The 27555-nt window shown below is 42.5% G+C and overlaps 1 protein-coding gene and 1 pseudogene across 2 annotated transcripts; both read right to left on the reverse strand.

Annotated features, from left to right (window-relative positions):
- Positions 1-1318: 1318 nt before the first annotated feature.
- On the reverse strand, positions 1319-27335 carry LOC145583967 (F-box protein At2g41170-like; annotated as a pseudogene). The gene is made up of 11 exons (XR_014100324.1): positions 27230-27335; positions 23920-24556; positions 23721-23799; positions 23408-23580; positions 19370-19479; positions 9283-9352; positions 8460-8540; positions 5676-6574; positions 2477-5420; positions 1693-2303; positions 1319-1608 (listed from the first exon to the last, which is right to left on the reverse strand). The product of XR_014100324.1 is annotated as an F-box protein At2g41170-like (transcript).
- Positions 2023-3714, reverse strand: LOC145583966 (uncharacterized). Its single transcript, XM_081640911.1, has 4 exons — positions 3363-3714; positions 2786-3124; positions 2477-2536; positions 2023-2303 (listed from the first exon to the last, which is right to left on the reverse strand). Exons 1-4 carry the CDS (start codon positions 3712-3714, stop codon positions 2023-2025), a joined length of 1032 nt encoding a protein of 343 aa, XP_081497037.1.
- Positions 27336-27555: the final 220 nt, after the last annotated feature.

Genomic DNA, 27555 nt, shown 5'->3' on the forward strand with positions numbered 1-27555 from the left:
GTGGGAAAGGGTGATTGAACAAAGGTTGAGGGCATGCACAAGCATTTCAGATAACCAATTTGGTTTTATGCCTGGGAGATCTACTATGGAGGCAATCCATTTGATAAGACAAATGATGGAGTTTTATAGGGTAAAGAAGAAAGATCTTCATATGGTCTTTATTGATTTAGAGAAGGCATATGACAAGGTGCCAAGAGAGATACTTTGGTGGGCAATGTTGAAGAAAGGTATCCCACGAAGGTATGTAGACCTAGTTAAGGATATGTATCGGGATGTGTCAACAAATGTGAGGACATGCGGAGGGTTGACAAAAGATTTCCCTATTACAATCGGATTGCATCAAGGGTCTGCATTAAGCCCTTTTCTTTTTGCAACGGTTCTAGACGAATTAACTAGACCAATTCAAGATGAGGTTCCATGGTGTATGCTGTTCGCAGATGATATCGTTTTGGTGGATGAGACTAAGGATGGGGTTAATGTCAAGTTGGAGCAATGGAGGCAAAGGTTGGAATCTAGAGGGTTTAAGCTAAGTCGGAGTAAGACTGAATATTTGGTATGTCGTTTTGGCACTCAGAGGGGGACAAGCAATGAAGTGGTGAGTTTGGATGGAAAGGATTTGACCATGAGTGAATGTTTTAAGTACCTAGGGTCGATCATCCAGAAGAATGGTGACATTGATCAAGACGTGACCCACAGGATTAAGTCAGGGTGGCTTAAATGGAGAGCGGCCACGGGAGTGCTATGCGACCGCAGCATTCCCTTAAAGTTGAAGGGAAAATTCTACAGGACTGCCATAAGACCAGTGTTGCTCTATGGTACAGAATGTTGGGCTTCTAAGAAAGAGCATATTAAAAAGATGGAGGTTACGGAAATGCGCATGTTAAGGTGGATGTGTGGAAACACTTTAAGAGATAGAATCAGAAATGAGGTTATTCGCAAGAAAGTAGGTGTGGCGGGCATTGTAGATAAATTAAGGGAAAATCGTCTGCGTTGGTTTGGACATGTAAGACGGAGACCCGAGGGTGCACCGGTGCGAAGAGTGGAAGAGTGGGACCATGGAGGGATTAAACGAGGAAGAGGGAGACCAAAGATGACTTGGTTGGAAGGAGTGAGGAAGGATATGAAGTGCATGGATTTACGTGAGGATGAAGTTTTGGATCGTAAGGGATGGAGGAGAAAGATTTATGTTGATGACTACACGGAATAATCAAATTTGGTTCATGTTAGCCGACCCCACTTTTGGGATTAAGGCTTTGATTGATTGATTGATTGATTGATTGATTGATTGATTAAATTGATTTTTAAAACAAAGATTAAATTTTTTTTTTATATATTCGAAAAAGGAGGGAGGAATACATAACACATAAAAATTGTTTGCAAAGTATGAGATAGCATGACAACAATGTCACCTAAAAGATTGATTAAAACAGAGTTTCTAAAATTGGACATAGTGAGACATCTACTATTAGTAGGCTGATGCAGGGTTGAAGTCTGGCTTGATTGACTCATCTGGAACCAAGCCAAAGCCATAACTGAAGTGTGCCCTAATCTTGCAGCTTCTCCACCTAGGCCTGATCTTGATCTTGTTGTTATTGGCTGTCTTGATGTCTGCAAACAGGCCAAAGCATAAGTAATCAAAAGTTGGCCTTTAGTGTTAAGAACATACACAAATAACAATGTTAATCAACTTACTGAAGTTATTGCTGACCCATCAAGTGCTAATAGGACACCTATACCAACAAGAAGCTGGTTCCTACCTCTACCTTTGCCTCTTCCCCTAGTTGTTCCCCTTGCAGCACATGTTCCCCTTCCACCAATTGCAGCACCACCACCCCTTGCAGCACCACCTCCCCTACCAGAACCTCTTCCCCTTCCACCATCTGCATTCCCACTTCCCCTACTAGCCTGCCCTTCCATCTCTTAAGCCCCTACCCACGTGAATCATCCTTCCACCTCTACCTAATTGAGTAAGCTTCACAGTCATTGAATGGTGGCTAGAAGATGGTGCTGCCTGAGCAAATGTTATAACTTCTGCATCAACAGGCTCCTTCCTAGGCCTCCCTCTAGGGCTTGGCTAGTGTCTTTCTTAGGACACCTTCTTTTGTTATGTCCCTTTGTGTGGCACAGGGAGCAAGTCATTTCAACCCCATTCTTTGTAATGGTTCCTACCTTTTTGGGGTTTTCAAAAGGATCCTTGATCTTGTTTTTCCTAGGTCTCCCAGATCCAATTTTAATTGGAGGTGGGTCAATTGGACCGGAGACCTTAGGCCAATGCCTTTCCCCTTCACAAGGGGGAATAGATCCTAAACCAAACAAGCATTCAATTAATACTCACCAACAAAATCAAATAATATTACAGAAGGCATAGTTGACTAACTATACAATTAAGATTCATATTTGACTAAGTATAAAATTTAGACACATATTTGACTAAGTAATAAAGTGAAGAGTTTTCAGCTTTTTTAGTATAACATACCTGCATAAGCTTTGAGGTAGGTGACCTTGTGGTAGCACTGATCAACATAATGCTTAGTTTCTTTGCCAATGAAATACCAATAAAATAAATTGAAGGAAATACATGGCAACATGGGATACCAAGCATGTCCCATTTGTTACAGGTGCAGCTTTTGTTCTCCAAATTCACCACCAATTAGTCCAAGTAATAGCTCACATTGAATAGGGTTTCAGATGATGGCATGACCTCACATTCAGCTTCCTTTTGCTTCTCAATGTCCAACTTAGCTTAAATCCTTGGATATAACATTATAGTTGCTTTCATCATTACCTGCCTCTTCACAACTACCCTCTGCAAAGCTGTTCTTATATCCTCCTGGCAATAAAGCACTGGCTTGTATAATGTAGCCATTGAAAGTCTCAGCAATTTTACTTGTAATGGCATCTGTCTTGATGTCAGGTTTAAGAAAAGCCCTACAAAATACTTTGGGATTGTAGGCTTTGAAATCATTGGCAGCATCCATGTTCACTTTGACTAGTTTTTCAATGTTTTCATTGTAGTCAGCCATGTTATAAGATTTAGCAAACCTCCAAAATAGCAACTTCAATTCATCTCCCTTGTATGTCTTGTGCCAATGTGCAAAGATGTGTCTTGCACAAAGCCGGTGCTCTGCATTTGGCAGTGGCAGTACAGTTGAAACTCCATGCAAAATGCTTTGTGAAATAATACAAGGTATATAGTTTCAATAAATTTCCACAACTATTTCATACATAAAAAAACACAAAAAGAAAGTGTTTGGGTCATAACCTGATGCTCATCTGATGTGATTGTCACCCTGCTCCATCCTTTAGATCTAAGGTGGAATAAATTTGCTTAAAGAACCACTCCCAAAAATCATTATTCTCACTTTCAACAATTGCCCAACAAATTGGGAACATATGATCATTGTTGTCTCTTCCCACAGCAAACATAAGCTGACCTCCCAAAAATGTCTTGAGGAAACAAGCATCTACTGTAAGAACCTTCCTACATCCCACCAACCACCCAATTTTCAACCCTTCAAAGCATATGAACAACCTCTTAAAAGTTGGAGGGTCCTTCTCACTGTTAGTAACCAACTCCAAATTAGTACCTAGACTGCTACTATGCAATGCAACCATGTAACCCCCAAGCTTGTTGTAATGGTCATGCATAAAACCATGCAATATTCTATGAGCCTTGTACTTTACTTTATAAGCAAAGTCTCTACTCACCAACATCTTAAATGCTTTCCTAACACACTCTTGAATTTCCTTTGCAGCAAGTGAGGCATTGTCTTGAATACTGTGAAGCTACCCATCTTGTCTTCAGCTGTCTATTCCTGTGGCAAGTATGCACACCCTTTACAGTTTTAACAACTATACAAGCTCTCCTACTGTCCCATGAAGCATACACATAAAAAGGGCAAGTGTCAAGGCATCTCACACCTAACCTTTGTTGCCTTTGATTGTCACTCACTTTGTAATACACATCCCTGCCGTGTAGTATCCCATATCTAGCTACTGCATTCCTAAATTCATTCCTGTTTGCAAATCTCTGACTTACTTTCCAATTGAAACTCCTAAAGTCAGTGTGTGCTGAAGACACTAAAAGGCTTGACTTCCTCTTCTTCTTTAGTTCTAAGTCCTCTTCACCACTGTCAGGTGGAGTATGCACCTCCTCATCACTTTGTTCATAATCACTTTGTGGACCAGAACCCTCACCAACTTCAGTGTTTGCTCCCTCTTCAACTTCTGCCCTGGCACCAGAACCCTCACCAACTTCAGTGTTTGTCCCCTCACCAACTGCCTGCCCTATCTTCCTCCTCCTCCTCCTTTGTGTGCAAACACTTTGCTGCTTCTTTTTTGGATTTTTCTTGCAATGTCAATTAGCTTAACTGTTGTATCTCTGACCCTTTCCCTTGCTAAAGTGTACTCCTCATCCTCACTTTCTAATGGATACTGCAGCTCATCATCCAAGATCTCCTCCCTCTCCTCTACCTCTAAATCCTCCACCCCTTCTACCTCTTCCCCTGCTTTAGCTTCTCCACCTAAACCCTCACCAACTTCTGCCCCTTCCACAATTCTATCTTCTCCACCCTCACTTTCCTCATCTGAGTAAACCTCACCAAAAAAAAGGTTTTACCCCTTTCCCTTTGTCTAATTCTGGTGGGTTGTAAGGAGGGTCTTCTTTGTCACCCTCAGAATTATCAGTTGGGATCAAATCATATATAGGAAGAGGGCTATCAGGTCTTGAATCTTTCCACTCATAATTTTTCACAAGGTCACTGCTAGTTTGTGAAGCTGCAAGAAGGTTTGAGGCTATGGGATGTGTTTTACCAAATGTGGATTTAGGGTTTATAACATATGTAACTCTAAAAGTACTTTGGTTGGGTGAAATACTGGTTGGTGGAATGGAAACAAATGGAGTGGGAGAATCTGGTTTGGCCTTTAATGAGCTGTCATGGGCTTTTTGGGAAGGTTCACAAATAGTCAAGGGTGGCTGACTTTTCTTCCTTGGACTAGATCTCACTTGTGATCCCCTCTTTATAGGCAATTTTTTTGGTCTCACACATTTAGGCTGTTTTGATGTAGGCTTAGGTTAAGAAGAGAAGGGCATTAGGTCATTTTCACCATGTACAGCATACACCTCTACAACCCTACTACTAAGTGACACATAAATCATCTCCCTCATAGTGTCATCATCATTCACTTGCCTCAACCCACCTGCAAACTTAGTTCAGGAACTAAGTACATAAACCCCTGAATTTTATCCTTATATTTTGCACACTTCATAACCAACTCCAGAAGATAGAAAGCACACAGTTCATCAGGGTCCACATTAAAGGTTCTACCTTTACCATTGCTATAACACAACTCACCACTGTCAAGGTGTTTAAACACCCCTCCATGCCACATTTTCAAGGTAATTTTAGTAGTAAACGTACCTAATTTAACATAAACTGCATTACAATCAGGAATAAATTCACACCATGCATTTAGGGTTCGGACAAAAACAACACAAATCAACAAAAACAAAACACCAAAAAAATACAAACCCACATCAATTCGGAGCCATAATTAACAAAGAAATTAAAATTCCATTCACAAATTTATGAATTTCGAGTTTAATTCATTAGGGTTTCAGATTTAGTTGCAAATTTATGTGCAATTTCAGCGAAATTTAGGGTTCAAAAGCTTACCTAAAATGGAAGTTCTTCTCTTTTCAGAGATCCCCTATTGCTTCTCCTTCACAGATTTGGATGATCGTGACGTTAAGGCAAAGTACAATTCTGGTTGAAGCTTCAATAATGGCATCAATTTCCCTTTTTTTTCTCGTTGATGGTACTCAGTTGTAGTAATTCAAGTAGTAAATGAAGGGGATGGAGTAGCAGAGAGAGTAAAGAGAGTAGTCGGGAGGGAGAACTCATCTCCTTAAGGTAACCTTCTAATCCGGTTTCAAGTAAAATTGGTGCAATAGAATTAAAGGTAGGCAAAGTTCGGAGTGATGGTGAATAAACGAAAGTAGGGATTATTATTGGAGGACGAGGCAAAGTTCAGATTATTGGTGGCAATTTTTCCTAGATTTAAAGCTCTCATAATAGAGCCAAATAACTTACAATAGACCAAAGCATTAAGGATAGTCCACGTGGGAAGGAACCCAGAGAGCACTCAATAATATTCACGGATGCTTCTATAGCATCTGAATTGAGACCTTCTTCCATCTTTGCTAGCTCAAATTCAGATAAACGGTTAAAGCATCTCAAAACACATAGTAATCCACAGTAAATCATGAGACTCAATCCGACTGGTTTTGGTTAGAGTTATTATTTACTAATATATTGAAATCAAACATTGGGGCAACATGCGTAATATAATAATTGGAGACAATTCTAGACTTCAATAAACACATTTGTGAGCTACCATGATTATTCTTAGCATCATATAAGTAAACATCTTTTAATTAACCTCGCAACTAATTACACAATGCTGAAAATAGAGGAACTAATTGTTTAAAGCTCCAAACTTCTGAAATTAAGACCATACCTTTAAAGAGACAACCTTCTTCTCAAATCTGCTTATGATCTCACCAACCTACATACTATAAAAATTGATTTTAGAATCGTAACACACAATCTGACACTAAAATCTTCCTCATATAAAAAGTGATTTCAGAATCGCAACACAATCTGACACTAAGATCTTCCTCATACATGGTTACCAGTGCTCAATTAGGTCTTCCTCATACTTGATAATGTCAAACCAAAAATCAAGTTCATACATGGTCTTCATTACTCAATTAGATCCTCAAAAAATTTAGTTCATCCCGACTTAGTCAACCCTAATCAAGTGCTTAAAAAGAGAATTCAGGCAAAATTCAAATCAAATTTCTATGTATGATAACATTTCACATACCATCAACAAATTTTTTTTTTTTTTTTTCAAAAAAAAATCAGCAACTTATTAGGAAGAGTATAATTACAAACATCAAGGTTATGACTTAACGGGCTTTTATAGCATGCAACAGAAAATCCACATACAAATTTTCAAGCAGAAATAGACGATTCCCAAAGTTAAATTAACAAGACTAAAAATCTAATCTGAAACTGAATACTCAATTTGCTATTTTGAATAGATCACCATACTTTATACTGCAATAAATTAAAACCTTAAAAAATAGAGAGAATAAGAAAGAAAAAAGAGAAACCATAAAACTTTTGGAATAAAAAAACAGATTGAATATCAGATGGAATTAACACATCCGGGAATTGAGTCATTAAGCACATGATCCACAACTACCAACTTTCTCCTGTCGTTCAGATCTTTTCTTCCATCCCTCTGATCTTCTTTACCTTCCTATATCACTAATTTCAGTCTAAATTTCATAAATTTTCTACTAACACCTCTAAAATCAAATACTTATGACTTTACATATAGATCGTATTCTTCTTACTCCTTCATTTGATTATCTTTTAATTGTTCATCCTTAAGTAGTACAAATAGGTTTTCTTGGTTAAGTCTTGAATAAGAGTAAATTGTTGAAATATACCTTAGATAGCTAATATGTTTGTTCTAGAATAATAAATTAAACGTGTTTAATCCTCAAAAAAAATTCCCAATTAGAAAAAGTTACAACTTTCCTCAAATAAACTTTATGAAAGAACAAAACCAATAAAAACTAAACCTACTAACATAAAACCAACAGCAAAACATTCTAATTCATACCACTATCTTTGCTTTTTTGCAGATTCTCAGAATTCACTACCTCTGTTGCAACAAAGAGTACATACAGTTACAAGTACGAGCCACCAAAACCTGCCGAAAACAACCCATTTAAGAGGATGTTTAAGGTGATTATTCACCTCCTTCGATGCTTGGGATTCTTCTTTTATGTTCATTCATGTTTCTCTATAAATAAAAGAAGCTTTATTTCTGATTTTTACACTTGAAAAATACATCAAGCATAATAGTGTAAACACATTCTCTATTGGGCATAAGTTACTTGATTCAAACCTTCCACCCAAAAGTGTCTTTGTGTGAAAGTAGTGTGTTAACCTTAGTGCTCATGCCGGCGAATACAATTGAGCACCTTGGTTGCGCCGGAATTTCATTTTCAAATCACCGATATTGTTCCATTATTTGTGAGATTGTCTTTTTGATCTTACTTATATATTTTTATACTATTTGTACTAAATTACCCCTTTTATTTACAACAAATATAACTAATTAAATCTAAATTTTATCATATAATTTTTATTTTAAAACCTTATTTATAATACATTATACATATAATGACCCGAGGCCCGGCCAAAAACTAGTTTTTATTAATATTTCAGTAAAAAGTTAAACTTGTCTCAAAATAGCTTATAGGAATTAATTATCTCAGCAATTTAAGAGGTCATCAAGAATAACATAGTCAAAGGACAATCCTAATGCCAATCTACCATACAAAGTGTCAATACAGATCTCATCTAGACACCACTTACCTCCTCCATTGGAGATTAAATATCAGAAGGGGCTTTGTATGCTCTTCGCCTCTTCGGAATACAAAGCAGCTTGTCCTAGCGCTGTAAGAAAAGTTTTGTCTCCTAGACTAATCAGTAATTTAGCCTCCAAAACAAACACAATGATGTAAAGGGGAAACAAAGGTATAAATGGAAAAAAAAATAGTAATAATAACCTACATTAAGTAGATCAAATAGAATAAATTTGCAATCATCGGTAGCCACAATAATTGGCCTGATTAAATTGTTTTTCCTTTACTATTGTTTCTAGATTCCTATAATTTTTTTTTTTTAAAAAAAAAAAAAAAAAAAAAAAAAAAGGAAAAAAGAAAAAAAAGACAAACAAAAGCAACATAAAATGAATACCAAGATGAGAAGCAAAGATCTCTGATTTACTTCTAATCAAATCCTTTTGAGTATACTTGCACGTCGGTCATATTAGCTTTCCTCTAGAAATATAATGTCTAGGCCAGGTTGTGTAGTAAGTAAAGGGTGCTCTTACATATATAACCATGATAAATCCAAGTCCTTAAACAATTTAATTACATCCCAACCCATTAGCACCAACCACCAAAACTCTAGCATATTACCGAAGACAATCCCTCAACTGCAGATTTCAATCAAACCCACAAAAATTAAAGCAACTCCATCAAAGAAAACAAAGTAAAAAGCTTTAAGCACAACACCTGTTCGTAGTTATGACAACCCAAAAATAATCAGCAATACGTAACCTTCCAGAAAATGAAAACTCTAAAGTCTAAACACAAACCAAAACACATAAAAATCCAGAACCGCAAAATCTTACCATGTTCAAAAACAAGGTGATAAAAGGCAAAGCACAAATGACCAAGCAGACAAAATGACCAAGCCGCTTCCTGAGTCACCAAAAAAATGCACTCAGTCAAAACTCAAAACTATCAACCTTCAGCAGTTTTAATTAATTACAAACTCTAATTGAAATCGACAAATCAGCAGTAATGAGATAGTCTTTCAGAAACAAACTCTAATTGAAATTAACTCCATACTTTTGCAAAAGAGATTTTCATAAACCCGTGTTGTTTAGGATAAAAATACCCCAAGTACGTGGCCCAATCTCATAGTGACACGTGGCCCAATAAGAAGGCGACACATGGCATTATGAGAGGGTGACACGTGTCCTCCTCACAGGGTGACACATGTCAGCTATCTTTAAATACACAATACAACATCAGGAAGAGAAAAAGGCCTTGATTACATCAGGCCTAAATCCCGAGAAAAACCTTGAATGCCGTAAAACGGCGTCCCCCATGACACGTGGCGACCCCTGATTGCGCAGCCAATCACGTCACGAAATTCTACGGTATAAACCCTAGAGGGGCACATGTTCCCACCCCTATAAATACCCCAATCATTTATGATGGGGGGGATTACAACATAACATAAATATAGAGCATTAAAAAGCTCCAACTTCTCTCTACTTTCTCTCTCTAGCTTTTCTGATTTCCGATCTCTAAACGGAATATTCGTCGTTTTGCAGGTGTCCAAGTCTCATTGTCAGAAGAACGCGACCAGTATCCGAGGAGTTCACAAAAAACCCCGAAACATTTGGCGCCGTCTGTGGGGATACTCGTCCGTTATGGCAATAGATGGTCAGACACCTAATATTGGTCCTCGTCCAGGCGAGGACGGATATGTAAAAGACTTACGTACAACCATACATTCTAGCAATCCTTTGACTGCCTCATTTCAAGAGGCTGAACAACCACCTGTTACCCCAGCTACCCTAATGGCCGAGCTGACTAAGCTTCGCCAAGAGTTGGCCTCCAACCAACAAAAAGGGGGAGGAGGTGCTTCCAAGAAAACACACAACAAGACCAATGCAACTGATGCTGGTAATACCCCATTCCGTCGTCCGCATGGAAGGTCTCCCCGAGTCCCACGGACCAACCTCTCTAGTCTGTTGGCGAAAACACAGTCGGCTGGGGGGAGGGGCAGACAGCCGAAAAGAGTTGAGACTGAGCCGTCACAGCGTTTCAAAGACGCAAGGGATTACATTCGGCACAAGCAAAGGGATAGGGCCGCATATTCTGACACGGCCTCTACCCCAACCATGCCGGATGAAGCCTCCAACCAATCTTTCTCTCAATACACCAACACGGTCGTCTCCAGCAGAAGTCAAGCCGCTCATACCATTACTCCCAGACCAGTTCAGCCATCACAATATCAGCCCCCTCAAGTACTCAATGGGTTGATACAGCCAACTCCCCAAGTCTTTGGGCAATATGGGCCGTATGGCCAGGTGTTCGGCCAGGCTCCCTACCTGGCTGGAACGTCCGCGCAGCCTCAGCCCATCGATTGGCAGATGCGTTTGTTGAATTTGGGAGATAAGCCGCCTCCGTTTTCGCAAGATATACTAACGTCCCCTCAACGAGCAAAAGTGAAGAGTGTATTAGTGGGTGCCTATGATGGTACGGGCAACCTAGAGGAACATATTACCTCGTACAGGAATTTGATGTACTTGCAAAGTATAGATGATGCTACATGGTGCAGATGCTTCCCGACCACTCTTAAGGGGGTGGCCCAGGATTGGTTTAACAGCCTTCCAGTTGGATGCATAAATTGCTTTACTACCCTCAGTTTGTTGTTTGTGGGAAATTTCTCATACAACATCCCACCAAGAAAGACAAGTCTCAACTTGGCAACAATTGTTCAAGGGAAGAATGAAGGACTACGCTCATACGTCCAAAGATTTAACCAAGAAAAAGCCCAAATTCATAATCTTCCGGACGAAATGGCATACTCAGAATTTCTCCGGGGATTAAGGCATAATGGTTTTAAGTTTGATTTGGTAAGGAAAAAGATTCGGTCATACGCAGGTGTATTGCCGGAAGTCGAAGCCTATATTGAGGTCGCGGACTTTTGTTCGCTCACCAAATCAGAACAACCGGCCAAGGGGGCTGAAAAGAAGCAATCTTCTCGGCAAGACTCGGCCGGCCGAAAGAAAGAAGGAAGCAAAAGAAAAGAAATTTGGGTAGCTGATGACAAGCAACCCAAGTCAAAGAAAAGCAAGACGTACGAGCCTCAGTATGAGTTCAACAAGGATGGCTACTCCATTTTGATGGAGATAAAGGACAAGTTTGAGTTTGAGAAGCCTCTGCCTTTGAGAGGCTCGGCCCAGTACAGAAACAAGAACAAGTATTGTCATTACCACAAGGATGTTGGTCATGACACGAACGATTGTATCAATCTCAAGAGGCTGTTGGATAAGTTGGCCGACAAGTGTCTGCTGAAACCCTATGTGACCAAGTCCAAGTTCACTTACAAACGGACAGACAACACGTCCGAGAAAAAGCAACAAAGTGATAAGAAAAATGACAAGGAAGATGATGGGAATAGCACTGATTCAGGTTTTGTGGCCGTGATAATAGGAGGCTTTGCTTCAGGCGGCCTACCATGAAAGGAATCAAGCATGACGCTCGAAATTTGTCAAATGTGATGCAAACGGACGCCGTTAAGGCTGAGCCATTTCCTGAAGTGATCATAAGTGAGGCTGACCGTGGAGAGATCAAGGCTTTGCACAATGATCCCATGGTCTTTATCATGAAGATAGCAAATTTGAAGGTGGGACGAATATTGATTGATACGGGCAGTTCGGCCGACATTATCAGCCTGTCCGCCCTAAGAAATTTAAGCTTCCCAGAAGATGCTCTCCAGGACATCACTCACCCCTTGGTAAGATTTGGGGGGAATGTCATTCATCCCGTCGGACGGATTGATCTTCCAATCCGTTTTGGGCAGAAGGGAGAAGGGAGAAGGGAAAAACATGGTCGTCCGTTTCCTTGTTGTTAAAGAGCTGACTGGGTACAACGTCATCCTTGGCCGCCCCACTCTGAATGCAGCCAAGGTGGTCATAGTGCCTCACTTAATGTTATTGAAGTTTGAAAGGTCGGACGGAAAAATTGGAACAATTCAAGGAAGTCAGAAAATGGCTAAGGAATGTAATCAGCTGGCCGTGAAGCCAACAGCGCGCGGCCCAAAATTGTCCGAGTCAAAGGAAGAAGGAACCTCACTCCCAGCATACCAGGTCGGCCAGAAGCGTAAGGCAGCCAGGGCAGAAGAAGCCTAGCAATTAATGACTGTCGGCCGGCCAGATGAGTTGAGGCCCCAGCCGGCCGGCAGCCACCAGGATATAGTGCTTGACTCCAACCACCCAGAACGGACAGTTAGTGTCGGCACTATAGCTTTGGGATTGCTTGGGGATGAGTTAGTTCAGCTTTTAAGAGAATTCAAATATGTGTTTGCATTTGAAGTTGGTGAAATGCCAGGGAAAAGTCCTGACATGGCCATGCACAAGTTGGCCGTGAATCCTTTGATAAAACCTATCCGCCAGAAGAAGAGGAATCACGGAGAAGAGAGGAATCAGGCGCCGCAGCAGAGGTGAAAAAGCTACTGGACGCCGGTTTCATTCGGCAATGCTTCTACCCAGATTGGGTGGCCAATGTAGTTCTTGTGAAAAAGCTGAATGGGACTTGGAGAATGTGCGTGGACTACACGGACTTGAACAAGACCGTTTGGTTGACTCTACGGCCGGACACGCCCTAATGAGTTTTATGGACGCATACTCCAGATTCCACCAAATTCCTTTGTGGGAAGAAGATCAAGAAAAGACAGCGTTTGTGACCGAGCAGGGGTTGTACTGTTACAAAGCCATGTCATTCGGCCTCAAGAATGCCCCTACCACATTTCAGAGGCCTGTTAACACAGTCTTTAGAGACCAGCTCGGCCGGAACATGGAGGCGTACATTGATGACATGATTGTCAAGTCAAAAGAGTCGGTCGACCATCTCAAGGATTTACGAGAAACCGTTCACCGAACTCAGGCGGCATAAGATGATGTTGAATCCAAAGAAGTGTGTATTTGGTGTTGAGTCCGGCAAGTTTCTCGGATTTTTGATTGATCAACGTGGAATTGAGGCCAACCCTGAAAAAATTCAAGCCGTCCTTGACATGAAGTCTCCAAGAACAATTAAGGAGGTGCAAAGACTGGCCGGCTGTTTAGCAGCCCTTGGAAGATTTTTGTCAAGTGTCGTTACTTTTTTCAAACCATTAAGAAAAAAGTCATGTTCGAGTGGACAGAGGAGGCCGAGGAAGCATTGTACAGTTGAAAAGTCACTTGCATACATTGCCTCGCCTCGTCAGTCCGCTAAAGAATGAGAAGCTATATATCTATCTTGTCATCTCTGAACATTCTCTAAGTGCCGTCCTTCTTGCTGAGAGAGACGGCCATCAGGTCCCGGTGTATTTTATCAGCCATGTACTTCACAATGCTGAGCTTAAGTACCCCCCAATTGAAAAATTTGGCCTGGCCTTGTACATGGCATTAGGGCTGTACACCGGTCCAAAACCGGACCGGACCTGGACCGGACCTGTTGAGACCGGGACCTGAATCAAGATTTTTTAAGGACCGGAGACCGGACCTGATTTGACAGGTCCGGTTCCGGGTCAGACCTGAACAATCAGGTCCGGTCCCGGTTTTGGACCGGATAGACCTGAATCACCTTATAGATTTAAAAAAAAAAAAAAAATTCCAAATTCACAAATTGAATAAATATCAATGTATTCTACTCCGTATTATACATTTAATACTTGTAAATATTACTATAGTATCAACAATCAAAATTCAGTAAAAAATTTTCTCAAAAAAAAAAAAAAAAAAAATTCAGTAAAATTTGAACCCAAATTAAGAGAATAAAATTTAAATTACAAATCTAATTTGAAACTTACCGTAAGAAGACTAAGCATATAAGCCTAAACTTTAATTCTAATTAAAATGAACAAATCCAAAAAAAAAAAAATTGAATAATCTAGAATTGTAATCAGTTACGGGGACTAATGGTGGATCTCGCCTCTCGTAATGGACCCTTGGACGGTCACGCGCTAGAGCTTGTGGTGACCGATCGAATGACCGCAGTGGGAGGGCCGAATGTGAAGAGGTGGGGCTGGGTCGCGTGTTGGACTGGTGGGTCGACGGTGCAGCAGTGACAGCTCTGGTGCTTGACGTCGCAGTGGGTTGACGGTGGTGCAGCCGGCGGCAGCAACCTTGCCAGTTTGTGTGGGTGGAGAGAGATTATAGAGAATGATTGAGAATTAAGAGAGAGAGAAAGGAGGAAGGAAATGAGAAATTAGAAGTGACGGTTATGACTCTATGAGTGTTGCATTTAGGGTTTAGTAGGATATTAAGGGAATGCTGAACTTTTTTACAAAATAGAGCTTAAAACCGGTCTTCAGGTCCGGACCTGAAACCCCCGGGTTTGACCCGGACCGGACCTGAAAACCGGAATCCATGTTTTTTACAGACCGGGACCGGACCTGAATTTACCGGTCCGGTTCCGGTCCGGTCTAAACAGGTCCGGATCAGGTCGGGTTTCAGGTCCGGTCTAACTTATGTACACCCCTACATGGCATCAAAGAAGCTGCGGCCGTACTTTTTGGCACATTCAATTGTGGTCTACACAGACCAACCTTTGAAGAAGTCGTTCTCAACGTTAGAAGCAAGTGGCCGCATGCTTAAGTGGGCTTTGGAACTCAATGGCTTTGACCTTGTGTTTGAACCAAGAAAGGCAATTAAGGGGCAAGCTTTTGCGGATTTCTTGCCTGAAATGGCACGGCCTGATCTTCAGCCGGCCGGGGACCAGGTCTGAAAAGTGTTTGTGGATGGTAGTGCAACAGCGACCGGGTGTGGTGCTGGTGTTATATGTGAATCTCCTGAAGGAGACAAATATGAATATGCGTTGAGATTTCAGTTCCAAGCGTCAAACAATGAAGCTGAGTACGAAGCATTGTTGGCCGGCCTAAGGATGTGTAAAGCGGCCGGGGCAACCAAAGTTGAAGTGTGCTCGGACTCCCGGCTAATAATCCACCAAGTCAATGGTGGCTTCGAAGCTAGGGAGTCGGCCATGATGAAGTACATGCAGCTAGTGAAGGATAAGGCCGAGTGCCTAGATCATTTCTCTCTCAGACAAGTTCCTCGATCGGAAAATCATCAAGCGGACGCGCTCTCCAAATTGGCTTCCTCGGCATCATGTGATACTCCAAGATCAGTGTTTTGGGAAGTAAAGGAGAAAAGGAGTATTGATGCCGAGCCCGTTCAGATAATAGATAGAAGTTCAACCTGGATGGACGGAATTATTTCCTATCTAAGGGATGGAATACTTCCGGACGACCCAAAAGAGAGTTGGCTAATGAAGAGGAGAGCGGCCTGGTTCGAGATGAAGGATGGGGAGCTATTCAAAAAAGCTTTTGTGAAGCCTTATCTTAAATGTATAACTCCTGAAAGAGGGCATGATGTGTTGGATGACCTCCATCAGGGGCATTGTGGCTTACATATTGGAGGACGAGCCTTAGCTGAAAAAGCGACACATTTGGGATATTACTGGCCGAGCTTGAATACGGACGCCATGCAAATGGTGAAAAAATGTGACAAGTGCCAGAGGTTTTCAACCCTTGTTCATCGTCCAGCAAATAGTCTATCAGCCATCAGTAGTCCGCTTCCATTTGCTAAATGGGGCATGGACATTTTGGGGCCGTATACTCCTGCATCCGGCCAGAGACGATATTTACTAGTGGCAGTAGACTACTTTACTAAATGGGTTGAAGCTGAGGCCGTCCGGGGCATCAAATGGACGGATGTGTCAGCCTTCAATTGGAAGAGCATAATCACTCGGTATGGGGTACCTCAGTCAATGGTGTTCGACAATGGACCTCAGTTTGAGACGCGCCAACTCAAGGAATGGTTGGGGGACCAGGGCATAACTCATTGTTTTGCCTCAGTCGGCCGACCACAAGCCAATGGCCAAGTTGAGGCCTATAACAAGCTGATTTCAAATGGGATCAAGCGCAAGCTTGAAAAGGCGGGTGGTCTATGGGCAGATGAGTTGGTTAATGTGCTATGGTCTATACGGACAACAGCAAAGAGCTCAACAGGGGAGACTCCATTCTTTTTGGTCTATGGAGCTGAGGCTGTACTCCCAATTGAAATGTACGAGCCCACTTTGCGGGTAATGCTCTATGATGAATCGGCCAATTGGGAGGCCATGAAGACCGCTCTAGACTTTCTTCCAGAAGCTAGGGGCAATGAGGCGCTTAGAAATGAAATTTATCGCTTAAGGATGACAAGGGCATATAATCGCCGAGTGTCTAAGCGGCCACTCAAAATGGGGGATCTAGTGTTGAGGAAAATGGAAGCTGTTGGTCGTGCCAATGAGGACGGCAAGTTAACCCCAAACTGGGAGGGGCCGTACCGAATCAGGGAAGAAGTCCGAGACGGCACATATCGCCTTGAAGCAATTGATGGCCGTCAGATCCCACGGACATGGAACACTGACAATCTGAAGAAATATCATGTTTAAGTTTCTCTAAGTACTTAGCCAAAAAGCTGTGTAGACAGCTAGGTCTATTGACCGAGCCATGTAATCAAAGCCATACGGCCATAACAATGTACTTTTGACAAAATTAATGAAAAGTCAAGCATTGTTGAACTATTTTGCTATTTTACTTATCTTTATTTGCATATTATGATTTGTAATTAAAGGTCGAGTGAAATGACTTACTAAGTTGCTTCCAATATAGCAACACGGCTTATCAGTCTTACAAAGTGGCCGAAGCAACAAGGAAGCAAGATTGTTTCCGACGGAGCAATTCGGCCCAAAAAAAAAAAAAAAAAAAAAAAAAAACTGATTCAATTCAGAGAACAATGCGTCCGCACCAATTCAAAGCGGACGGTTGAGGCAAGGTATTCTGAACTTGTATAAAAAGCAAGTGTCCTTTACAAATAGGGCAAGGGCATACCTAGGCGTTTAGCCCGGCCGAGCCAGGAATCTCTAAGTTGAGATAATACTTGGGATTTCAAGGGTACGTCCGAGCGATAGTTTCAACGGACTACTCGTATAAAGATAGCTGAACGGCCAATTAAATTGATCCGGTGCTTCACCTAGTCCAAGGGCAATCATTACTTTGATTTGATTAACTTGCTAGTCGTCATACCCTTTAAGGCATAAAGACTACCAAGTTAATCAAACATCTTAGAGTATGGACTAGGCGAACACCGAATAAAGGGGCATACATTGCAAAAAATTGCTAAGTATGAAACAGAATTAAAGAACCGCTCAACGGGCGGACGAAATCTTCATTAAACTGACCGCGCAAAAGGCGGCCGAAATGTTTACAAAATCGCTCAAACAGGCGGCCTCAAAATAAGAACAAAAAAAAGTACAGAATAAGCTAAGTAAAGCTGAAAAAAGAAGAAAAAGCTGGGTAACTGAGCAGACGGTTGCTGGAGGACCTGAGCCCTACTTAGCCGTATCATCCTTGGCAGGCTCCTCCGCAACCTTGGCGTCTTCGGCCGGAGCGGCATCACCGTCCGCCTCCTCCTCCTCATCTCCCTCTTCCTCGTCCTCTCCGGACTCAGGAGAGGTAACTACCAGCTCTGGAGGAGGCTGGCCGGCCTTCTTCGCATCTTCTCTGAGGCAAACATAGTTCAGCCGCTTCTTGAAGCGTTCTTCATAGTAAGCGGCCTCACCGTCATCCACCATCAGCTGGAAGGCATCGAAGAAGTATGCCCTAAGCCTGTCTTCGGCATTCTGCTCAATGCGGACGATTTCCTCCGCGCTGGGCGGCCGAGGAGCTTTTAGCTGCTCAGCATAGTCCGAAACGGACTTCTTCAAGGCCTCAACCTCGGCCTTCAGCGCGTCCGCTTCGTCCAAAGCAGACTTAAGGTTGGCTTGGGCCAACTTCAGCTCACTCTTCAAGGTCTTAGACGCCTCGAAGCCCAGCCTCCATTTTTCCTTCTCTAGGACGGCCTCGTCCCTTTCAACCCTCAAGGCCTCCCTAGCCAAGGACTCTTGTTCGAGTGCCTTGCCCAGTTTGACCAGGTCCTCTGTTTGCCGCGCCGCCTTGTCGGACAGCGCGGTTATCTGGGTCTCAAAATGCACCCTTTGGACGGCGGCCGTCCCAGTCACAGCGTCCTCGGCCTTTCTAATCTCAAGCCAAGCTTGCTTCAGCCGCTCGTTCTCTTTATCCTTCCATTCAAGGAAGGCGTTCAGGCGGAGGAAGAGCTGCGGATAGAAGAAGGAAACTTAGTCAAATATAGAAAAATTTGCTAAGTGTTGGAAAGAAAAGGTATAGAAAAAAGGAGACGTACCTCAGCACTACAGTTGAGCATAGGGCCGAGGAAGCCCTCATTGATTCCCCGCAGCCTATCACGCTGCGCTTGGGGAACCGCGCGAACCAGTGGAGAAGCTTGGAGGAGAGAGATTGATGGGAGGGGGCGGCAAAGAGGTATCCCCCTCGTTGTCTAAACGGCTAGCAGTGTCACTGGCCGACTGACTGGCATTTAGCCAATCAGATTTTTTAACTACCTCGACATGCGGAGTCGAGGTGAGGCCGGTCATTTTTTCCGGGGTTGACTTACCCCCGTCGTCCATAGGGACGGATGCGTCGTGGACCTGATCAGCAACAGGATCCACGGACTTGGAGGCCTCGCTTTGTACCAGCCGAGATTGATCTCCTTTAGACTGCGTTTGAGCAGTCTGCGACTTAGTCTTGGCCGCGGATTTGGAGGGCGTCTTCGTGGCAACCGTCTTCCTCCTTTTGGATGCGTTCGCATCAGGAGTGGAAGAAGCCGGCTGCTTTCTTCTTGCCTTTGGGGTAGAGGAAGACTGTAAACATACAAGCAAGTTAGAAAAATTACACAAGGCAGAAAGCATGTCAGTGTCCGTGTGAATTGGGGAAGGAGCTCCCTTCCAACATGCATGAACGGACGAAATGCGTCCGTGCAAACTTAGGAAGCAGGTTCCTCCCAATACAGCAGAACGGACAATAAAAAAGAAAGACTCAAAAATAAACTAAGTGTTTACCTCCTTGATTTGCTCGTACATCTTGAAACGAGCCTTGTAGCGGGCAATGTCCACCTCAGACATAGCCACTTCTCCCTTTTGTGTTGGGTCAAGCATAGCGTACGCCTCCGCTGCAAAGAGAAAAAAGCAAAGTGTTAGAATATTTTTCTAAAAAACTCTACGTGCGTACAAAAGGTTTATATATCTAAATGTCCACCTTGGGGCATGTTCTGGTACAGGCCGTACACAGACATAAAGGTAGTGTCTCTAAGCCAATTGGCTAGAGGAACCCAATGGCGAGGGACACGTTCAGTTTTGTTACCCCGCTTGACCCGGTTGACCTTGAAATATTCAAGTTGGTGCTCTTGGCTTGGATGGATGGGCGGCTTGTCAGGTTTGTGATCCCCACGTCCGAGGTGAATAGGATCTGGACGGCACTTATTCATGCGGAGGTTGAACTCCGCATCTTTGGTTTTGATGCGGTAGAAACGGTGCTTCCAGTCCCTCCATTTGCTGACACGGTCGACCACAACCATGTAATCCCTGGTTGCACTCAAGACGAGCCAACCATCCGTATCTTTTTCCAGCCGTGTAAGTGAGTGCATCTCACAGAAGACCGCAAAGTCTGGCGTGAAACCCTTGCAGATGCACGTCACCAAGTACCCAAATATGTTTAACCAACTGTTTGGCGTCAGTTGGAAAAGGCCAATGTCATACTCGTCCAGAACTGTCCGGACGAATGGATGAAGAGGGAAGCGAAGGCCTACATCCAAGGCGGCCCTATAAACGCAAAAAGCCCTTTTGCGCGGCTTCTCATCATCCCAGGTAGCCACAGCAATGGCTTTCTTGGGGACTTGTATCTCAAATCCCTCCCCCAAATGGAGGGACTCCTTGTACTCCTCAAATTCTTTCTTCAAGAACTTCAGGGCCGTCTCTCCAACTGTACAGGCGTACGGGTCCCTGAAGTTATCAATGTTGGTGACGTTCTCTTCGGCCGCCGCCTCACCTTCGGCCGTCTCACCCACGGCCTCTTTCTCAACTTCTTCTTCTTCCATTTGGTGAGAGGGGGCACTCCCGAATTCTGAAGACAGCACCCTATCCAGGTCTGCTGCCTCGGCCGAGCTTCGGCCTCTTGAGCTGAGTACGCCCGTGGAAGAAGGAGCGCCCTCCTCAACTAATGGACGCTTGCCTTTGTCTTTGGCAGCGTCCGCCTCGTTCCCCGAAGAAGGGGCGTTGCGAATAGGCAGATCGGACGGTTCCCTGATTGAGATTCCCGTCATAGATCTGTCCGCCCCGCCCAGTTGGAGCAGAGGTTGAGAGGAAGAGGGGACAGACGAACCAGCAGCGTCCGCCCCAAAATTGGTAGGATGGTCTTTGCAGGCTACCAGCTCGGCCTCATCCATGACTGAGCTGACAAATTGAGGGAACCTAAGTTCCGGAGCAGGGGTGGACGAGGCGCCTTGAGCATGTTGGCGTTCCTCGAAAGAAGAAGTGACCTCCACAGCCAAGTGATGAGAGCCAGTGGAGGCGGTCATTGTTTGGGTGGTGGAGGTAGTCTCCACCTCCATGGTACTTGGGTTATTAGGGTCATAAGGGACCCTAGGGTGAACCAGACTACCGTCTGGGTTCCTGGCCGCATGAAGCTCGCGCGTACGCATTGTTCTTGCCATTGCCTGTGGGGACAGAGAAGAATAAGTGGGGGTGAGTATGTACGCACCAGACATAGACTCACTCCAAGGAGGAGACAACTCTTCTCCGTCCACTCTAGACTCCTCAGTCCCAGGCGAACGGCCGGCCTCATGAGGAGAGTCGGACGAAGCCGAGTATGGATCCAGAATTGAAATAAAAGAAAAAAATACAAGTAAAGAAAAGAAAGAAATATAGACGGCCTACCTTTGTACGTTCCGAAAGCTTCGAAAGTGTTCTTGGTGTTGTTGAAGATTGACTGGAAAACTCAAAAATGCCCGGACAACTCAAACTCACGGCGGCGCTCTTGAAGATTAAAAGGAAAATCACTTTCTCTCACTAGACTGCTCTGACTTCTCTCTAGAATTCACAATTGGGTAAAGTGTGAAAATGAGAATTCACTTCCCATATTTATAGAATAAACTCATGGGGGCAAAATGGTAAAACCACCTTTCCCGCCTAAACATTCAAACTGTAATTTTTTGAGAAGTTACTCGAAGAAAAGGACAGAATGACGTTAGGGTTATGTTAACTTGTGAAAAAATCAGACGGACAATTGACGGCACGTCAAAGTGAGTTGAAGTGAGTTAAAGTGAGTTAAGTCCCAAATTCAAGAGATTTACACCTTCAACACTTAGTCTCCAAAACTTAAAAATATCTAAGAGGAAAATGCATCCGCCCAGTTCCCAGACGTTTAGTCCAAAAGGGAAAGTTCAGACGTACGCAGCATGATGAAAGAACCATAGAGTACACTTGAAATCAAGGAAGCCCAATCCATTTCAAAAATATGTGGACGCTCTGGGTAGTTAGGAGATAAGCTCCTCCCAGAGTATCAGAACGTCCAGACCAAAATAGGAGGACGTCTAGTCCCACTGCTGAGGCCGCCCTGGGTAGTTAGGAGATAAGCTCCTCCCAGAGTATGAGGACGTCCAGTCCAAAATATGTGGACGTCCCGATGAGCTAGGAGATAAGCTCCTCCCAGAGCATGAAAACGTCCGGTCCAAAGTATGTGGACGTCCAAATGAACTAGGGGTTAAGCCTCACTCAGAGTACGAGAACGTCCAGTACACAATATGGACGCCCAAATGAGCAAGAAGACAAGCTCACTCCAGACTACGAGGACGTCCAGAACAAAATATACGGACGTCCAGGTAGCAAAAAGAGCTTTGAGTCCAAAGTATATGGACGTCCAGGGAGGTAAACCCAACCCAGAGTACATGGACGTCCAAAATGGAAGATCAGAGGAGGTGGCCAGTAAGTGTACGAGCCACCCCCTCTGAGGGGCAAATGTTTAGGGTAAAAATACCCCAAGTACGTGGCCCAATCTCATAGTGACACGTGGCCCAATAAGAAGGCGACACATGGCATTATGAGAGGGTGACACGTGTCCTCCTGACATGGTGACACATGTCAGCTATCTATAAATACACAATACAACATCAGGAAGAGAAAAAGGCCTTGATTACATCAGGCCCAAATCCCGAGAAAAACCTTGAATGCCGTAAAACGGCGTCCCCCATGACACGTGGCGACCCCTGATTGCGCAGCCAATCACGTCACGAAATTCTAGGGTATAAACCCTAGAGGGGCACATGTTCCCACCCCTATAAATACCCCAATCATTTATGATGGAGGGGGGGATTACAACATAACATAAATATAGAGCATTAAAAAGCTCCAACTTCTCTCTACTTTCTCTCTCTAGCTTTTCCGATTTCCGATCTCTAACCTGATCGTCGAAGGCGATATTCCGATAAACGGAATATTCGTTGTTTTGCAGGTGTCCAAGTCTCATTGTCAGAAGAACGCGACCAGTATCCGAGGAGTTCACAAAAAACCCCGAAACACGTGTAACTTTAAACAATAAATAGCCTATATAAGCAAACAACCACCTATAAATCAGGTCAAGATATAAGCAATTAACAATTCATAAATCCAATAATCACAAGAAATAAACACCCTCTAACCAAACAAGAACTTTCACAAAATATAGCAAATCAACAATCTTTGTCATTCAAAAAATACCAACCACAAATTCATTTTTAAACCAGCACAGTTATAACCAAAAAAACATAATAAATAATATTTCAAGAATCATTTTTAATTTAGTAAATTAGTTCAAGTAATATATAATCTTCCTCACAATCTGTTCAGCAGATTTTTTAAGCAATTTTTATAAAGTTCAAAATGTTCAGTCAGACGCTTGTCTTAGATGTGGAGCCGAATATGAACAATACCACCAGCTTGTAACACATTAACAACAAATACTTAGCATCAGAGAATAGCAAAGAAGTTTGCAGACAGTAATTCTTACAGATGAAGAATAGTGTTTTCGACTACACATCCAGAATTCAAAAGGCTTAGTAAACATACCATATGGATATTCTCTGTTTCTTCTCCACTGTATATCTAAACGATCTCCTGGCTTCAAATCATCCAGGCAATCAGACACATGAAGCTCATACGCAGGATTATCAACAGAAGGTACTCTGATTCTACTCCAGTATGTGTTTTCCTCTACGGTCTTTCGGCCATGCAGGGTATACCTTAAGTACATAAGAACAACTTCATTAACAAACTCTTCCATTAAAACTATCAGACCCAACAATTCATTTACTCAAAAATATAAATTCAAGGTCAAATTATATAAAAATTTGATAACTTTCTACCATGTACTTCATCTTACCTAGCTTGGAAAGTGTATGATTTGGGTTGTAGCTAAGTTTAGCATCATAATATGACAGCGCAAATCCATCATGTCCATTCTGCAATAATAGAAATTGTTAAGGCCTACAATCTATGCTTGATTATATAAATAAATGAGCACAAAACAGCTAAACATGCCTCTATAATACGCAATTTTATACCGAATAACTTGTAAACACCTCATGATTATAAACATGAGACGGGAACCAAAACTTGCCGCTTTCAAGACAAAGATACCAACCCATGATTGAATCAGGTGGTAAACAACCCTTAAGCTCACTTTTACCTATCAATTTTGGCCTAATCAATGATGAAAAGGGCAACAAACCAAAATAATTCCTAATAATTCCTCCATTGTTGCTACCACCGAAGGAAAATTTCATCTTATTAAGGGCCATATGTTCATGCCAATTTACAAAAACAGCATTACCAGGCCAATCACTCTTCCCCATTTGCTCTTCATATGTTTCTCCTACATATATGATTACTCCTACGAACACTAGCCAAGCTGCACAAATCAGTCGGTGAAAGCCGTTCTAGAATCATATCCAAGTCCAAGTCTGGCAAATCCAAAACTGATATTCCCTCATCCTCCACCCTAACAAACCCAACCGTATGAACTTTTCTCACTGGACTCAAATAAGTAGCCTAAAAACACCATAAACAAGCCCCCTCTTTCTCATATAACATACAAGGGACTTAGATAATCTACCCAAAAAAAGGTAGAAAGTAGCCTCATCTTAGCTAGTTTAATTGGTAACAAAGACGACTTGACAACAAAGATGAATGAGAAACAAGATATTAAGAAAAAAAGCACTTGACTTAAAGCAAATAGTATATATCATACTTCGTATAATTGTATACTAACCAATAAGAATATTGTGCAATATCTGAGAATTTATTGTACCAAGTGATTGCACAACGTACTATACTTATATATAATACTCCCAACTTTTTAAGTGGGAGAAAAATCTAAGCAATCTTAACGATTTGATGAGGGTTCAGCTAATTATAGGAATTTTTCTTGGGAAAAACCTTAATAAAGTCAGTTTTAAAGAGGAGCAATCTGTAGATACCTTGACCGACACGGATTTAACTTCAAATCAAAGAATCTACTCTGATCCCTCCACTTTTCTTAAGTCCCGTGAAAAAGGCAAATTGTTAACTATAAATGGGACAGAAAGAGTAATAATTTAAGAATATTAACACAGGATGTATCAAATAATTAGTAAGCTGCTGCATAAATGCTAAAGGGTATCTGGATAGAGTGAATTTGACACCAACTTTAATAACAGAAATTATACAGGGACACCAATCACAGCATAGTGGGCAATTAATACAATCCCATTCAATTCCTTTGACCGGTCGCTTCGAGCTTCCAGTTAAAATAATCAAAAGTAATGTGGATGATTTTGTTTCAAACTTGTGAAACAGACCAAAAACAAAGATTTGATCAATCAAACAAGATAATGGTAAACTTATTGCAAACCCCAGATGCTCAAATCTGTAAAATTCTGCTCTTACATTATATAAAGCATAAATATTGGAGAAAAAAAAAGGGTTATAAAGTAGGAAAAATTTGACACTAAGTTAAGAAGAATCACCAAAATGAATGAAACCCAGAAATAACCAGAAAAAGAAATTACATCATATAACCAGAAATAACAGTTGAATTAAGTAATGTAGAAAGCTTGAAAAAATTAAGCAGTGAATTGTAAATCCGCAATTCTATTCAACTGCAGCTAAATACAAAGCAAGATTACCACCGCCGTCATCATTAAGGTGTGCGAATTGGGATAGAAGAGGAGTGAGAAAGTGGAAGGATGGGAAAATGAAGAGGAAGAAGACAAGAAGGACAATTCTGAAAGTAAAATGTAAAGGAGGGAGGAAAATAAAGAAAATAAAGACACCTTAGTTAATGAAGGGTAGTATCGTAATTGCACACAACAACGGCAAAAATGGACGTTGCGCTATTCATAAGGAACAGCAACCGAGCATTAGACTCTTAAAAAGGTTTACTAGTCGTGGAGTGCGCTCGAAAAATTTCAAATGCAAATTATGATTGCTTTTTATAAGTACATTAACTAGTGAGTAGGCCGAGCGTTGCCTCACGAGATCACTTTTTATAGTTGTGCAACTATTAGTTTTTAAAAGCATTTAATACGGAGTAGTATGTTTGTAGTACATATTGTTTCGAGTGAAAACAATGGGACCTTCGGACAAGTCCTTTCTGGTGGGCTAAAGACTGAACTCGGTCTAAGTGGAGGCTGGGCCGAGGATTTCCTGCACAGCAAACACACTAAACTGGCCTCGGGGGTGTGCCGAGGAAGGCCCCTCCGATGCCGAAGTCGGAACGGTGTTTAGAGAGAGAAAGCTATGCAAGAGTATTAATTGCTTGAGGCTTTTAGTGAATAAATGTAGAGAGACAAGATTGATTGCTTTTATACCTTGATATAATAGGAGAAATGAGCCTTGGGTCTAGTGGGCTTACCACGTTGACTGGGCCTTTGACTTGACTTGGCATTGATTAGAGAGTTGAACCTTGACCTTGGGCTTGGTAATTGAATCATTTATGAACTGGCCCAATTGGAGTAAATTGGACCCAAACAACTTGCCTCCCAGACCCGATTCGGAAGCATGTGAGTTGGGTTTTTGACTTAAATGGAGGGAAGTAAATGATTTAATTTAATTTTTTGAATTTGACAGTTATTAGTGAAATAACTGCTATTTAGAGAGTAATTAAGGAAGTTGGAAGGTTTAGTGGGAAATTTAAGTTAGTGAGGGGTGTTTAACGGCTATTTAGAGTGAGTTAGTGGGATTTAATGGCGCGGACTCCCAGAATTCCCATTTCTGACAATATTTAGACCACTCGCCCCACTTTCTCTCCTCATTTCTTTGCCAAACATAATCGAATCCTGCAAAAATCTCACAGCGAAACCCAGTGCGACTTCCAATTTCCGCTTATTGACTGGGATTAAACTTCCGAAACAAAAATCCGTTGCTCCGACCTTGTAGATCGGCGAATTTCGCTTCTGATAAAGGTAATTTTCCCCGAAGTTTCTTCGGTTTTCTTTGATTTCCAGCGTACCCTTGTTTTTTCGAATTTCTTTCTTTTTCCCGATTTCTTCGATTTTCCGACGACTGGGATGGCCGGAGACCGAGGAAAGAGGCCAATTGAGTCTGAGGAGGAGGAAGAAGTTCCCCCGCCAAGTCTTTTGCGCAACCGGTTGTTGGACGAGTCGTAACCCTCGCCAATTTGAAAGAGGGGAATCTTCTGGTGCAAGCGCGCCTATTGCGGCGGTGCCCCTGAATTCGGCGACGCCGCGCTGCTCAGGGACTGCTAGCACCTCTAGCCGAGGTGCAAATCCTCCGCTGAGCGGAGCCTGGGAATTGCTTGCAGGAGCGAGTGAGTAGAGGGACGTCACGGCCAACCGAGGGATAATGAGGACTGGCCCTTACCCTTAGTGGGTAAATAATGATGCCACTTACCAGTTTGCCGAGCAAATTGAGATCTACTACGGTATATTTGAGAAAGATGGGTATTGGTGCCGAATGCCCACTGCCGAGGATCGAATTTATCGTCCTCCCCCGACATCGGAGTGTACATCCGCCAACTGCAGGGCGGTCTTCGGTTTCCCTTGCACCCCTTTATAGTGGATGTGCTGAACTCCTACAACATCTCCCTTTTCCAGCTGATTCCTGGCAGCATCCGAAGGCTGATGACTTTCCTCTAGACCTGCCTTTTTTATGGTTTGAAGCCGAGCCTTTACGTTTTTCGGCGGCTCCACAAATTGACCAGGAATAACTAGTCCGAT

Source organism: Chenopodium album, chromosome 16, assembly GCF_948465745.1.
Source record: "Chenopodium album chromosome 16, dcCheAlbu1.1, whole genome shotgun sequence".
NCBI lineage: Eukaryota > Viridiplantae > Streptophyta > Magnoliopsida > Caryophyllales > Amaranthaceae > Chenopodium > Chenopodium album.